At 39.2% G+C, this 14,636-nt stretch overlaps 1 protein-coding gene across 2 annotated transcripts in view; it reads left to right on the forward strand.

The window, feature by feature from the left end:
* The window catches only part of SMC1B (structural maintenance of chromosomes 1B), an 81,177-nt gene that overhangs the window by 20,626 nt on the left and 45,915 nt on the right, over positions 1-14,636 (forward strand). For both annotated transcript variants that reach the window (XM_024737532.1, XM_024737533.1), the window contains exons 6-9: positions 1,576-1,834; positions 2,778-2,918; positions 12,438-12,520; positions 13,113-13,320. In XM_024737532.1, the coding sequence (XP_024593300.1) occupies positions 1,576-1,834; positions 2,778-2,918; positions 12,438-12,520; positions 13,113-13,320 (691 nt within the window). The remainder of the gene's footprint in view (positions 1-1,575; positions 1,835-2,777; positions 2,919-12,437; positions 12,521-13,112; positions 13,321-14,636) is intronic.

The following is a 14,636-nucleotide window of genomic DNA, read 5'->3' on the forward strand; positions in this document are numbered from 1 at the left end:
AAATTCTAAAGATAGTACAGAGAGTTCCCATATTCCCCACACTCAATTTCTCTCACTTATAACATCTTATATTTTTAGTATCTCAATTAGGATTTGTCTGTTAGTTTTCTCATAATTAGCGTTTATGGGTTTGGGGGAAGAAGACCACAGAGGTAAAATGCCATTATCATCACATTATATCAGGGATGTCAAATATCATATATGAGGAATTCCCTGGTGGTCCAGTGGTTACGACTGCACTCTCACTGCTGAGGACCCCGTTCGATCCCTGGTCGGGGAACTAAAATCCCACAAGCTGCATGATGTGGACAATAAATAAATAAAGTGGCTATACCAAAACTTAAAAAATATATATCATATATGTTATATGACATATCATCTATCTAAGATATCATAGTATCAGCATGACATCATTATTATTTTTGTTTGTTTGTTTGTTTTGGCTGCACCACGCGGCGTATAGGATCTTAGTTCCCCGATCAGGGATCAAACGCATGCCCCTGCATTGGGAGTGCAGAGTCTTAACCACTGGACCACCAGGGAAGTCCCATATCGTTATTGATGTTGACCTTTTCTTGCTTATCTGTAACCTCCTATTCCAACAGTAAGAAATCTGGGTTCCACAGTCTCCCATCCATTTGCTTAATTGTTCAATTCCAGTAATCGTGTATGGCAATATAAGAATTATTAACCCATATCCTTGTGGGAAGCAACTTTATCAACTAGAGTACAAGGCTTATGTACAATCCCTTTTGCTTTTAGTTTTATGGCCTCTACTCATTTCCAGAGTTACTTCGGTTAGCACATTTCCCCCCACCCTCTTCAATGAGGTTGTTTCATACATTTGTAATACAGTTAGATCCTTTTGTCACATTCTACATTCTGTCTAGGATCCCTCGGCCTCCTAAATGATTTTTTTTTTAATTTGATACATTAAGATTCACTCCTGGTGCTGTAAATTTCTGTAAGTTTTCACAAATGCATGATGTCATATGTCCACCACTACAGTATCATACAGAGTAGTTTATCACTCTTAAAAAATTCCCCTGGGACTTCCCTGGTGGCGCAGTGGTTAAGAATCGCCTGCCAACGCAGGGGACACAGGTTCGAGCCCTGATCCAGGAAGATCCCACATGCTGCGGAGCAACTAAGCCTGTGAGCCACAACTACTGAGCCTGTGCTCTAGAGCCCGCGAGCCACAACTGCTGGAGCCTGCGTGCCTAGAGCCTATGCTCTACAACAAAGAGAAGCCACCGCGATTAGAAAGAAGCCTGCACACTGCAACAGAGTGGCCTCCACTCGCGCAACTAGAGAAAGCCCAAGCACAGCAGTGAAGACCCAACGTAGCCAAAAAATAAGTAAATAAGTAACTAAATAAATGTATTAAGATAATTCCCCTATGCTTCACCTATTTGGTTCTCCCCTGCCATCTGGTAACCACTGATCTGCTTATAGTCTCTGAAAGTCAATTTTTACCGTTTCTTTTTAAATGTATGATTTGATCAAAAGAACTTCTTCCCTTTATATACTATAAAATTAAATTTCCTTTAAAGCAAACTTTATTTTTCTTTTTAGATCTCTTGAAGCACTTTTAAATCAGAAGAGGCCTCAATACATTAAAGCTAAAGAAAACACTTCTCACCACCTCAAGAAGTTAGATGTGGCTAAGAAATCAATAAAGGACAGTGAAAAACAATGTTCTAAACAGGAAGATGACATAAAGGCCTTAGAGACAGAGCTGGTTGATTTAGATGGTGCATGGAGAAGTTTTGAAAAGCAGATTGAGGAAGAAATTTTACGTAAAGGGCGAGACATTGAACTAGAAGCCAGTCAGGTGAAAAAGTTGACATATGGGAAATCATTTGTTTCTATTGTTTCAGCTTTTCCTTTTAATTAGAAAAAAATTAAAGGATGACCTCTCTTTCTGATATTTTAGGAGATTTTCCTCAGAATTTAAATTAATGAGGATTTAAATTTTTCAGCCTATTGTAGAATCTAAATTTAATCTTTACAGTAGGCTATTTTTCCTTCATAAAATTAGATGACATTATAACATTTATGAGTTAATTAAAGTCATAGGAAATACTTCAACAAGGTTACATGGTATCATTTTGTAATAAAAGGTAATTAAATTATATTCTTATGTTTTTAAGGTAATCATTTTTTTCCTCATGAATATTGTAAAAACTTAAAAGTCAGATAATATATGGCTGTGAAGAAACATGATCACTTAATTGACAAAAGGGAAATTGATTCCTTAAGATTATTTAAAATGTTAAGTGATTAATTAATATTCATTTAGTACATAAGATTTAATTATAAGTCAATAGTAGATATCCAAAAATTTATAATTGAGTTTTCAAATATTCCCTCAACTAAATTTGTCATTTATCTCTTTCATTAATTTTATAATAACCTTATATCACAATATATATACTAAAATAATTGTGACTGTATAAATAGAAAAATACACAATTTTCTCTGAACTTTTTTAGGAATTTTAATGAGTTTTAATGCTCTTTCTCTTTTAAGAATTTCTTACAGAGACCTTATAGAGTTGGTTTTGAATACCTTATTGATCTATCTAAACAGTTTTAAATAAGAAGACGTTCATTTTATGTTCATGCTATCTTAGAGAAAATGGCTAATTATGGTCTAATTTATATAAAACATAATTTTGATAAGTTTAATTATCAGCTAGTGAAGGATAGCATATAAAGAATTTCCTCTCATGCTTCTTTAAGTGAGTTAGCAATGTTTAAATGCTCTTTATACAGCTGGATCAATACAAAGAACTTAAGGAACAAGTAAGAAAGAAAGTGGCTATAATGACCCAACAATTGGAAAAGCTGCAGTGGGAACAAAAGGCTGATGAAGAAAGACTGGCATTTGAAAAGAGGAGGCATGGGGAAGCTCAGGTACCTTGGTTTGGGCAGTAATGACTTAGAATTATTTTTCATGAAATTTTATTCCCTTTTTTATATTGGTTTTTCAGTATATAAATGGATTTACATCAGACATAAGGAATTAATTAAATTTTCTGGATTACCTGTTAGACTGCTTAGTATTGTATCATTTAGGTGCTCTTTCATGGTCTAAGATATAAACAGACAGTGTCTTCATTCATATAGTCAGTAAGCATTTTATGTGCACCTGTATAATGATAGGAGTGGGCAGATGATATTGTCTATTCTTACATGTAGGTTAGTCCAGTGAGGTTAGGAGGAGGGTTGATAAAGGAAAAAAACAAGTATCATAATGTAGGTGGAAAGTCATTTGGAAACATTAAGGACATAGCCCAAGAGGAACTTAATAGTCTACACGAGAGGTAACTATCAAGACAGCATTACAGTGTTCTGCAGACCTGGCTTCCATCCATTCTTGTCCTGTCACTGACCTGTGCTGGTATAAATAAAGCATTTCACTTCTCTGAACTTTGATTTCTTAATTTGAACAATGAGGATAGGTATGTCATTTTTTATGGCTGAGTAACATTCCACTGTATATATAATATACCACATCTTTATCCATTCATCTATTGATGGACACTTAGGTTGCTTCCATATCTTGGCTATTGTAAAAAAAATACTACAGTGAACATGGGAGTGCATATATCTTTTTTAATTATTGTGTTTGTTTTCTTTGCATAAGTATTCAGGAGTGGTATTGCTGGATCATAAGGTAGTTCAATTTTTAATTTTGTGAGAAATCTCCATAAGGTTTTCCATAGTGGCTGCACCAATTTACATTCCCACCAGCAGTAAGAGAGTTCACTTTTCTCCACATCCTCGCCAGCACTTGTTATTGTTTTCTTTGTAATAGCCATTCTGACAGGGGTGAGGTGATATCTCATTGTGGTTTTGACTTGCATTTCCTGCTGACTAGTGATGTTGAGCATCTTTTCATGTGCCTGCTGTCTGTCTATATGTCTTCCTTGGAAAAATGTCTATTCAGGTACCCTGCCCATTTTTTAATTAGGTCTTTCTTTTTTTATAAACTTATTTTATTTTATTTATTTTTGGCTGCATTGGGTCTTTGCTGCGTGCAGGCTTTCTCTAGTTGCAGCGAGCAGAGGCTACTCTTCATCGCGGTGCATGGGCTTCTCACTGCAGTGGCTTCTCGTTGCAGAGCACGGGCTCTAGGGGTGCGGGCTTCAGTAGTTGTGGCATGTGGGCTCAGTAGTTGTGGCTCGTGGGCTCTAGAGTGCAGGCTCAGTAGTTGTGGCACATGGGTTTAGTTGCTCCACAGCACGTGGGATCTTCCCAGACCAGGGAGCGAACCTGTGTCCCCTGCATTGGCAGGCAGATTCTTAACCACTACGCCACCAGGGAAGTCCAGGTCTTTTTTTTTATGTAGAGTTGTTTGAGTTCTTTCTATGTTTTGGTTGTTAACCCCTTATCATATATATTGATTGCAAACATCTTCTCCCATTCAAAGCTGCTACCTCAGTTTAGGTCACTATAAACTTCCCTCTTAGAACTGCTTTTGCTGCATTCCATAGATTTTGGATCATTGTATTTTCATTTGTCTTGGTGTTTTTGCTAATTTCTTCTTTGATTTCTTCATCAATCCATTGGTTGTTTAGTAGTAATTGTTTAGTCTCCACATATTTGTGTTTTGGGCAGTTTTTAACTTGTAGTTGATTTCTAGTCTCTGTTGTGGTTAGAAAAGATTCTTGATATGATTTTAGTTTTCTTAAATGTATTGCGACTTGCTTTGTGGCCTAGCATCCAATCTATCCTGGGGAACGTTCTAAGTGCACTTGAAAAGAATGTTTATTTTGCTGTTTGGGCATGAAATGTCATATATATATCTATTAATTTCATCTGATCTAATGTGCTGTTTAAGGCCAGTGTTTCCTTACTGATTTTCTGTCTGGATGAATTGTCCATTGATGTAACTGGAGTGTTGAAGTCTCCTCCTGTTTTTGTGTATCTGTCAATTTCTCCCTTTATGTCTCTGTTAATATTTGCTTTATGTATTTAGGTGCTCCTATGTTGGGCACGTATATACTTAAAATTGTTATATCTTCTTGTTGGTTTGATCCCTTTATCATTATATAATAATGCCCATCTTTGTTTTAGACTGTTTTGTCTGATATAAATATTGCCACCTCAGCTTTCTTTTTGTTTCCATTTGCATGGAGTACCTTATTCCATCCCCTCACTTTCAGTCTGCGTGTGTCTCTAGATCTGAAGTGAGTCTCCTGTAGGCAGCATATACATTTTTTAAAAATTCATTCAGTAACTTCATGTCTTTTGATTGGAGCATTTAGTCCATTTACATTTAAAGTAATTACTGATAGGTATGTACTCATTGCCATTTTGTTCATTGTCTTTGGGTCACTTTGTAATTATCTTTTATTCCTTTCATCTTTTGTCCTCTTCCCTTGTGATTTCATGACTATTTTTAGTGTTATATTTGAATTCCTTTCCTCTTTTTTTTGTGTGTATCTGTCATAGGCTTTTGGTTTGTGGTTACCATGAGGTTCATATATAATATATGAACATGTTATGTCATATGTAACATGTAATATATATGATTCATATATACATATGATTATTTTGATATCTTAAGTTCCATTGCATTCTAACAACCTCATATATTTTTACTCCCTCTTTAAGTTTAATTTTTTTTTTTTTTGCGGTATGCGGGCCTCTCACTGTTGTGGCCTCTCCCGTTGCGGAGCACAGGCTCCAGACGTGCAGTCTCAGCGACCATGGCTCACGGGCCCAGCCGCTCCGCGGCATGTGGGATCTTCCCAGACCAGGGCACGAACCCGTGTCTCCTACATCGGCGGGCGGACTCTCAACCACTGCGCCACCAGGGAAGCCCAAGTTTAATGTTTTTTTTGTTTTTAAATAAATATATTTATTTATTTATTTATGGCTGCGTCAGGTCTTCGTTGCTGCGTGTGGGCTTTCTCTAGTTGCGGTGAGTGAGGGCTGCTCTTCATTGCTGTGTACAGGCTTCTGACTGCGGTGGCTTCTCTTGTTGCAGAACACAGGCTCTAGGCACATGGGCTTTAGTAGTTGTGGCTCATGGACTGTAGAGCACAGGCTCAGTAGTTGTGGCGCACAGGCTTAGTTGCTCTGTGGCATGTGGGATCTTCCCAGACTAGGGCTCGAACCTGTGTCCCCTGCCTTAGCAGGCAGATTCTTAACCGCTGCACCACCAGGGAAGTCCCAAGTTTAATGCTTTTGACATCATATTTTACATCTTTTTGTTTTGTATATCCTTTAACTACTTATTGTGGTTACAGATGATTTTACTACTTTTGTCTTTTAACCTTCCTACTAGCTTTATAAGTGGTTTATCTACTACCTTTACTGTAGGTTTGCCTTTACCAGTGAGATTTTTCTTTCCATAATTTTCAGATTTCTAGTTGTATCCTTTTCTTTTCCATTTTGAAAAGTCCCTTTAACATTTCTTATAAAGCCAGTTCAGTGGTGCTGAGCTCTTAGCTTTTGCTTGTCTGTAAAACTCATTCTCACTCTTTCAAATTTGCATGATAGCCTTGCCTGGTAGAGTTTTGGTTGTAGGTTTTTCCCTTTCATCACTTAGAGTATATTGTGCTACTCCCATCTGGTCTGCAAAGTTTCTGCTGGAAAGTCAGCTCATAGTCTTATGGGAGTTTCCTTATACATAACTAGTTGCTTTTCTTTTGCTGCTTTTAAGAATCTCTCTTTATCTTTAATTTTTGCCATTTTAATTATAAAGTGTCGTGGTATGGATCTCTTTGGGTTCATCTTATTTAGGACTCTCTGTGCTTCCTGGACCTGGATGTTTGTTTGTTTCCCCAGGTCAGGGAAGTTTTAAGCTATTATTTCATCAAATAAGTTCTCTGCCCCTTTTTCTCTCTCTTCTCCTTCTGGGACCCCTGTAATGCTAATGTTAGTATACTTGATATTGTCCCAGGGGTCTGTTAAACTATGCTCATTTTTTAAAATTCTTTTTTCTGTTCTGCTTGGGCAGTTTCCAGATTGCTGATCTATTCCTCTGTATTATCTAATCTTCTGTTGATTCCTTCTAGTGAACTTTTTTTTTTTAATTTATTTTTGTCTGCATTGGGTCTTCATTACTGCACATGGGCTTTCTCTAGTTGCAGTGAGCAGGGGCTGCCCTTCATTGCAGTGTGTGGGCTTCTCATTGCAGTGGCTTCTCTAGTCACATGGGCTTCAGTAGTTACAGCACACGGGCTCAGTAGTTGCAGCACATGGGCTCTAGGGCACGTGGGCTTCAGTAGTTGTGGCGCATGGCCTTCGTTGCTCTGCAGCATTTGGGATCTTCCCGGACCAGGGATCAAATCTGTGGCCCCTGCATTGGCAGGCGGATTTTTAACCACTGCACCACTAGGGAAGTCCCCTAGTGAACTTTTTATCTCAATTATTGTATTCTTAATCTGTTTGGTTCTTTGTTATATTTGCTAACTCTTTGTTGAAATTCTCATTGTGTTTGCCCATCCTTCTGCCTATTTTGGTGAGCATCTTGATGATCATTACCTTGGAGCATCTTTATGGGGTGGATTGCTCCTCTTTATTTCCTTTAGTTCTTTTTCTGAGGTTTTGTCTTTCTATAAAAAAAAAATTTTATTTATTTATTTGGTTGTGCTGGGTCTTAGTTGCTGCTTGCAGTCTCCTTAGTTGCAGCATGTGGGCTCCTTAGTTGTAGCACATGGGCTCCTTAGTTGTCTTGAGGGCTCCTTAGTTGCAGCTCACCAGCTCCTTAGTTGCGGCATGTGAGCTCCTTAGTTGCGGCACATGGGCTCCTTTGTTGCAGCAGGCAGACTCCTTAGTTGCGGCAGGCAGGCTCCTTAGTTATGGCATGTGAACTCTTAGTTGCGGCATGCGTGTGGGATCTAGTTTCCTGACCAGGAATCGAACCCAGGCCCCCTGCATTGGGAGCGTAGAGTCTTAACCATTGCGCCACCAGGGAAGTCCCCTGAGGTTTTGTCTTAATCCTTTATTTGGAGCATACTCCCCTGTCCTCTCATTTTACCTAATTCTCTGTGTGTATTTCTATGTTTTAGGTAGGTTGTTTTTGCTTCCTAATCTTAGAGAAGTAGCCTTATGTAAGAGATGTCCTATGGGGCCCAGCAGCACACTCCCCACTGGTGCCCCCTGTGTGGGCTGCATGCACCCTTCTGTTGGCAGGGAGGTAACTACTTGGGCATGCTGTAGGTGGGGTAGGCCCCTGGCCCTGTTGGCTGCAAGGCCCTACTTTGTGCAGTGGTTGCGGCTGCTGGAGGGTGAGATAGGCTTCCATGTGGTTGGCTGTGCGGCCTAAAGGGCGCAGAGCTGCTACTGGCCCACTGATAGGTGAGGCCAGGTCCTGCATGGCTGGCTGCACAGCTTGGGAGGGCCCAGGGCTGCTGCTGACCACTGGTGGGTGGGGCGTGGACCCCACATGACCAGTGCAGGCCTGCTGGTGGGCAGTTTTAGGCCAGAGGGAGGGTTCCAAAACAGTGCTTGCCGGCACTGGTGTCATCGCAATAGAATGAGCTCCCCCAGATGGCTGCCACCAGCATCTGTGCCCCAGGAGGGATCCCAGGTGCCTCCTGCCTCTCCAGGAGGTTCTCCAAGATCAGCAAGTGGACCTGACCCAGGCTGCTTTCAAACTAGTGCCTCTGTGCGGGGACCTAGAGCATATGAGATTTTGCATGCACCCTTTAAGAGTAGAGTCTCTGTTTCCCACAGTCCTCTGGCTCTCTGGTATGTAAACCCTGCTCATTTTCAAAGCCAGACGTTCTGGGGGCTCACCTTCCTGGTGCAGAACCCCCGGGCTGGGGAGCCTGATGTGGGGCTCTGACCCCTTGCTCTTTGGGGAGAACCTCTATGATCGTCATATTTCTTCTGTTAATGAGTCCCCAACCCGGGGGTATTGGTCCTGACTGTACCATGTCTCTGCCCTGCTCACCTGTCTCGTGGTTCCTTCTTTATATCTTTTTTTGTGGCAAATCTTTTCTGATAGTCTTCAGGTTTTTCTCATAGTTACTCTATAAGTAGTTGTAATTTTGGTATGCTCATGGAAGGAGGTGAATTCAGGGTTTTCCTACTCCTCCACCTTGGCCATACCCTCTGTATTCTTATAGCTTTAAATACCATCTGTTGATGACTCCCAAGTTTGTATTTCTAGCTCACAACCTCATATATCCAGCTGCTTCCTCATCATCTTCATTCTGGGTATTGAATAGATATCTTAAACTTAAGTTCCAAACTGAACTTCTGCTCACACCCAGATGCACCCCAAACATAGTCTTTCCAGTCTCTGGTGATGACAAATCAGTCTTACTGGTTGATGAGGTCAAAAATCTTGGAGTCCATCTTTTACTCTTTTAGGAAATTGTGTTGGCTCCACCTTCAAAGTATACCAAAAATCTTACCACTTCTCTCCATTTCTATTGCTACCACCATGGTCCAAGCCACCATCTTTTTGTTTTTTGTTTAGATCAGTGTAGTAGCCTGAAAGCTTTCTCTCTTGTGTCTCCTTCATAATAGTCTCAGCACAGCAGCCAAAGTGATGCTTTTAATATCTAAATCAGATCATGAAACTTGCTCTTTTTGAAGTCCTCTAGTGACTTCCCCTTGCACATAAAGTTTAAGTCAAAGTCCTTGAGTGCCCTACATAGACTTACATGATCTGCTTGCCCCTTCCACCCCAATTTACCTCTCAAATCTCCTGTTTTTCTGTTCTCGCTCTTGTTCTCTGTGGTCTAGCTGTAATGGCCTCCTGGAACGTATCAGACATGTTTCTGCCTTAGGGCCTTTGCACTGGCTATTCCTCTGCTTGGAACATGCTTTCCCTACGTTTCTTAATTTTTAACACTCTCATGTCCTGTAAGTCTTTGCTCAAATGTTGCCTTCTCAATGAGGCCTACTACCCTGACTACCCTATTTAAAATTGTCGTCCCCAGTGCACTTCTGCTCCCCTTACCCTAGCTCTGTTTTTCCCAGTGTTTATCTCCTAACATACTGTTTAATTTGCATATTGTTTGTCTACTGTCCCTCTCTAGAATGTAAGCTGCACAAGAGCAGGGATGTTTGTTTTGTTCGCTGGTACATCTCAAGCACCTAGAATAGTTCCTGATCTAGAGCAGATAATAAGTATTTGTTGGGTTAATGAATTTTAAAAATGAAGGAATCAAGGCACGAGATAGTTAACTTGACTGAACTAGTAAGTGGAGGAACTGGGATTTGATTCTAAACACTTTGTCTCCAGAATGAACCTTCTTAATCCTACACTGTATGCCTCTCATTGTAGTCTCTTTGTGAGTTGGCAGATGAAAATACAAACAAATATGAAGGGTAGTATATGATAATATACTTATATATTGATAATCATATGAGTAAAAGAGAGGACATTTTGTGGAAGGAGAAAAATGTATAACATATCAGTAATTACTTTTAAAACACTGGTATAATTTGAATCACATTATAAAATTATACGCTGATTTCTCATTGCACATTTTTGCCTCTGTGCGTGCTAATTTTGGGAAAACCTACTCATCGTTACATGTTCAATTCAATAGTTACCACACCACAAAGTCTTCCCTGGTCTGCCTTTTCTCCCCACCCCACCAAAAAAAAAACCTGAAAAATAGTTTCTTCCTCACCTAATCACCCATTGTTCTTAATCTGTTTCTGTCTAAGGGCTTTTATCAGATTGGAGGAAAAGTGCAGTTAATGGTATAGCTCTATTAGGCTGGAAGTTTTTTAAAGGCAGGATTCGTAATAGTGTCCTATTGTCAGTCCCATGTACTTGGTAGATGTCGGTAAGTGTTGATTGAATCTCTCTTGTCTTTTGAATAGAAAAACACTGACAGAAGAAATAACGTATCAGGGTGGAAAGAGATGAAAAAATCTGTACTCATACTTGGTTTCCCACAGGACTAGTGGTTCCCAGGTGGAAAGGGCTTTAACTTTCCACAGATCCAAGATCACTAGGGGCTGGGCAGGGGTTGGTTTTTCTAGACAACTAGCATGATCAGCTGGCATCTTGAATCCAGAATGCCTGGTGTCAAGGCAGTCTGATTATCCCCCATGACGTGTCCAACGGAGCATCCAGGCCCTGACACAAGCCCTGGGACTGGCCAGAGTAAAGGCAGAGGCAGATGTTTCCAGTTGACTAAACTTGGTCCTTGATGTTAGCTAATCTTGTTCCTGTCTCTTTGAATGGAATTCTTCTTTTTAAATTTTATTTATTTTTGGCTGCATTGGGTCTTCATTGCTGCATGCAGGCTTTCTCTAGTTGCAGTGAGTGGGGGCAACCCTTCACTGCGGTGCACGGGCTTCTTATTGCGGTGGCTTCTCTTGTTGTGGAGCACGGGCTCTAGGCGCGCAGGCTCAGTAGTTGTGGCACATGGGCTTAGTTGCTCCGCGGCATGTGGGATATTCCCAGACCAGGGCTTGAACCCTTGTCCCCTGCATTGGCAAGCGGATTCTTAACCACTGGACCACCAGGGAAGCCTGAATGGAATTCTTAAGTGAGATAACAGAATTTCAATATGGGGACTCTAATTTCAAAATGTGGGAGTCCCTGGAGAAAAGGAATTGTATCTTAATCATTTTTATAGCTGTTGGCACCTAGCATAGTAGATGTTTGTTTGGTGAATTTCTGTGATAAATGAGTAAAATGAGATCATTAACTTCATGGTGTATTTTATCCTTTACCACTTGAAAACTGGTATTTCTTCTCTTTTTTGCTGTTGTATACTGAAAAAAGAATTGTGTATTTTACTTTTGTACACTCCTGGGTTTAGATCACTTAGTAATGGAGTAAGACAGATTAATCTTGCTATAATGCGCAGGATGCATGAGACAGGGAGAATGTTAAAGGTGAGAAGCGAATTGGAGACGACCACAATCCTTGGACTTGGTGATAAGGTGAATGTGGAGCATGAAGCCCTCCTTCCACAAGCCTATAGCTGCCTCGGAGATCCCTATACAATTATAGTGCTGAGCCACTCTGTTGGAATTACTTATTTGTCTGTTTCTCCCACCAAACCTTAGTCCTTGAGAGCAGGGACTCTGTCTTGTTCATTATTATATCTGTAGTTCCTAGCACATGGTAGGCAGTGAATAAATATTTATTGAATGAGTTAGTTTGAGAGAGAGATAAGAACTGTATATAGATATTTGAAAATAATCCCCCTGGGGTTTGAAGTTACCAAAGTAAACTTGCTGGAGATCTGGTATCTCCAGCCAGGACATAAATGATGGAGTCAGGATTTGAACCCTGAGCCTTGAAACCTCAAAGCTCTGTACCGTATTGCCTTTTCAAAGTTAAAATGTGTTCTTATAAGAATTTTCATGTGGTTATATATATTTCAAATTTAGAACAATGTATGCTGTTATAGTAAGTTCTGGGCATATAGTGAAAAGTAATCAATTTTGTTTGGATTTGCTGTAATTGATTTCAGATTTCATTTCCTATTTTAGGAAAATCTAAAACAAATAAAAGAACAAATAGAAGATCATAAAAAGCGAATAGAGAAGTTGGAGGAGTATATAAAAACATGCATGTAAGTATAGTAAAACCAAATTCCTTGCAGCTTTCTTGTATCTCAGGGGTCTCGATATTTGTGGTATAGTCATCAGATGAATGCTTCCACTGTATCATAATGTCTTTGTCCTCCATTGTTTTTTTATTTCATTGTAGATAATTAAAAATTATCCTTGACCACTAAGGTTTAAGTTCTGAAAATATAAATGTTTAACAGTGGTGAAACTTAAAACTGTCTTTTGTTACCGATATTTTATAATAAAAGTATGTCATGAAAGCTAGCACCACCTAAGTATTCTACCACAAAGAATTTCTTTTTAATTGGCATTTACTTACCATTAAGCTTATGATGATTTCTCTGGTTATAGTGACCTATCCTTTCTTTTTCAGAATCCAGAAATATGTAACTTTTGGATCAAGAAAGAATGATTAAAATATCTTTTGTCCATGTTTGGTGCTAAGTTTATTATATTGTATTTTTCATCGTTTAAAATTGATAGAGCATTATTCCATTCCTCTGCAATGCCAGACTAGAGTATACTGTATCTTGTAATTCCTAAATTTGGGGTTTTCTTTTTGCTGTATAATGTATTATTGTTACTGTTGTGTAGGAATTTCTTGAAAGAGAAAAAACAGCAAGAGGAAACCCTAGTGGAAGAAATTGAAAAGACAAAATCAAGAATGTCTGAAGTTAATGAAGAGCTGAATCTTATTAGAAGTGAACTGCAGAATGCTGGAATTGATACCCATGAGGGAAAACGTCAGCAAAAGAGAGCAGAGGTTCTGGAACACCTTAAAAGACTTCACCCAGATGCTGTGGTAATTGAAATAAAAAGGCTAAGCTTTCTTATTTGGGATTAAAAATTTGCCATTAATAGGAAGTAATGTTATTTCAGAAATCTATAAGTTTTGTGTTTTATTATTTATATTTAAAACATAATAGTAAATAACTGAGGTAAAATGTAAATAACTCCCAGTAATGTCTTTAGATAAGTAATTATTGGGGAGAAACATTGACACGAACACATTACCCAGAAAGTCCAGGTATGGCCAACATCCCCAAAGGACACAGGTGCATAAAATAGTCTGTCGCCCATAGACACATGTCCTCAAACCTCATTTTCTTCATGATGTCAGGTTTTTTAAAATATTTTTTTCAGTAGACATTGTTGGCATACTTTTGAAACAGTGAATTTTTATTCTCCAAATGTGACTGCTATCCAGTATTACTAGTGTATTTCCTTAGCCCCAGTACAGCAATATCTACTAACCTGTTGCTTGGGGAGTCAGCCTCACAGAATTGTTTCCTTCGGAATTGGGGTCTGGCATCTCATTCTTTTGTCACTGACACCAGTGTACCCTGTTGTTAACCGCTTGCACTCTTTGGAAACACCTGTCCATTGGCCTCCATGATACTACACTCTGTTGGTTTTCCTCCTGTCTCTCTGGCCTCCCATCTTCGTTTCCTTTACAGCATCCTTTTTGCCTTTCTGACTCTTAAGTGTTAGTCTTAACTTCTAGACAATGATGGAGGAATAAGGCTGGGTCACAGAATTCTTCCCCTAATACTAAGGAGAATGACAAAAACTAGTGAGAAACTAGTTCAACAACCAAAAGAGGAAAGGGGCTCATACATCATGCTATAACCTTCAGAAAATGGTAATAGTCCAGAATTTCTTTAAAAAGATTGAAGTATAGCATTGCTTGTTCTTAATTATGCAGAAGGCAAACTGATACATCGATTAATTCCTGAGAATTCTCACTTATTATCCCTTAATCTAGAAAGAAGCAAACTCATATGTTTGTTTCCTTTAGAGTAAAAATTATCACTAAAATAGAATCGGAGAACATGGACCTCTGCTTCTCTTAGATGGAAGTGAAGGCTCTAGGGCTCCTTGTTAAATTGAGAAGCCAAATCAAAACCCTCTCCCCAAGAATGGGATTTGTTCTCTTCCCCCAAGGAGAGAAACCTTGGTATGGGATATTAATTAAAAACTGAGAAGAAAGAACAAAACTCAGGTATTCAAGTAAAGCATATGTACAGCCTTAGCACAGCTCTCTTACCCCTGCCGTCTAAGCCCTTAGATGATGGGCAATAGATAAGAAAATACTTAGAATATAGAACAAAAAATACT

This window comes from Neophocaena asiaeorientalis, unplaced genomic scaffold, assembly GCF_003031525.2.
Source record: "Neophocaena asiaeorientalis asiaeorientalis breed wild unplaced genomic scaffold, Neophocaena_asiaeorientalis_V1.1 scaffold242, whole genome shotgun sequence".
Taxonomy (NCBI): domain Eukaryota; kingdom Metazoa; phylum Chordata; class Mammalia; order Artiodactyla; family Phocoenidae; genus Neophocaena; species Neophocaena asiaeorientalis.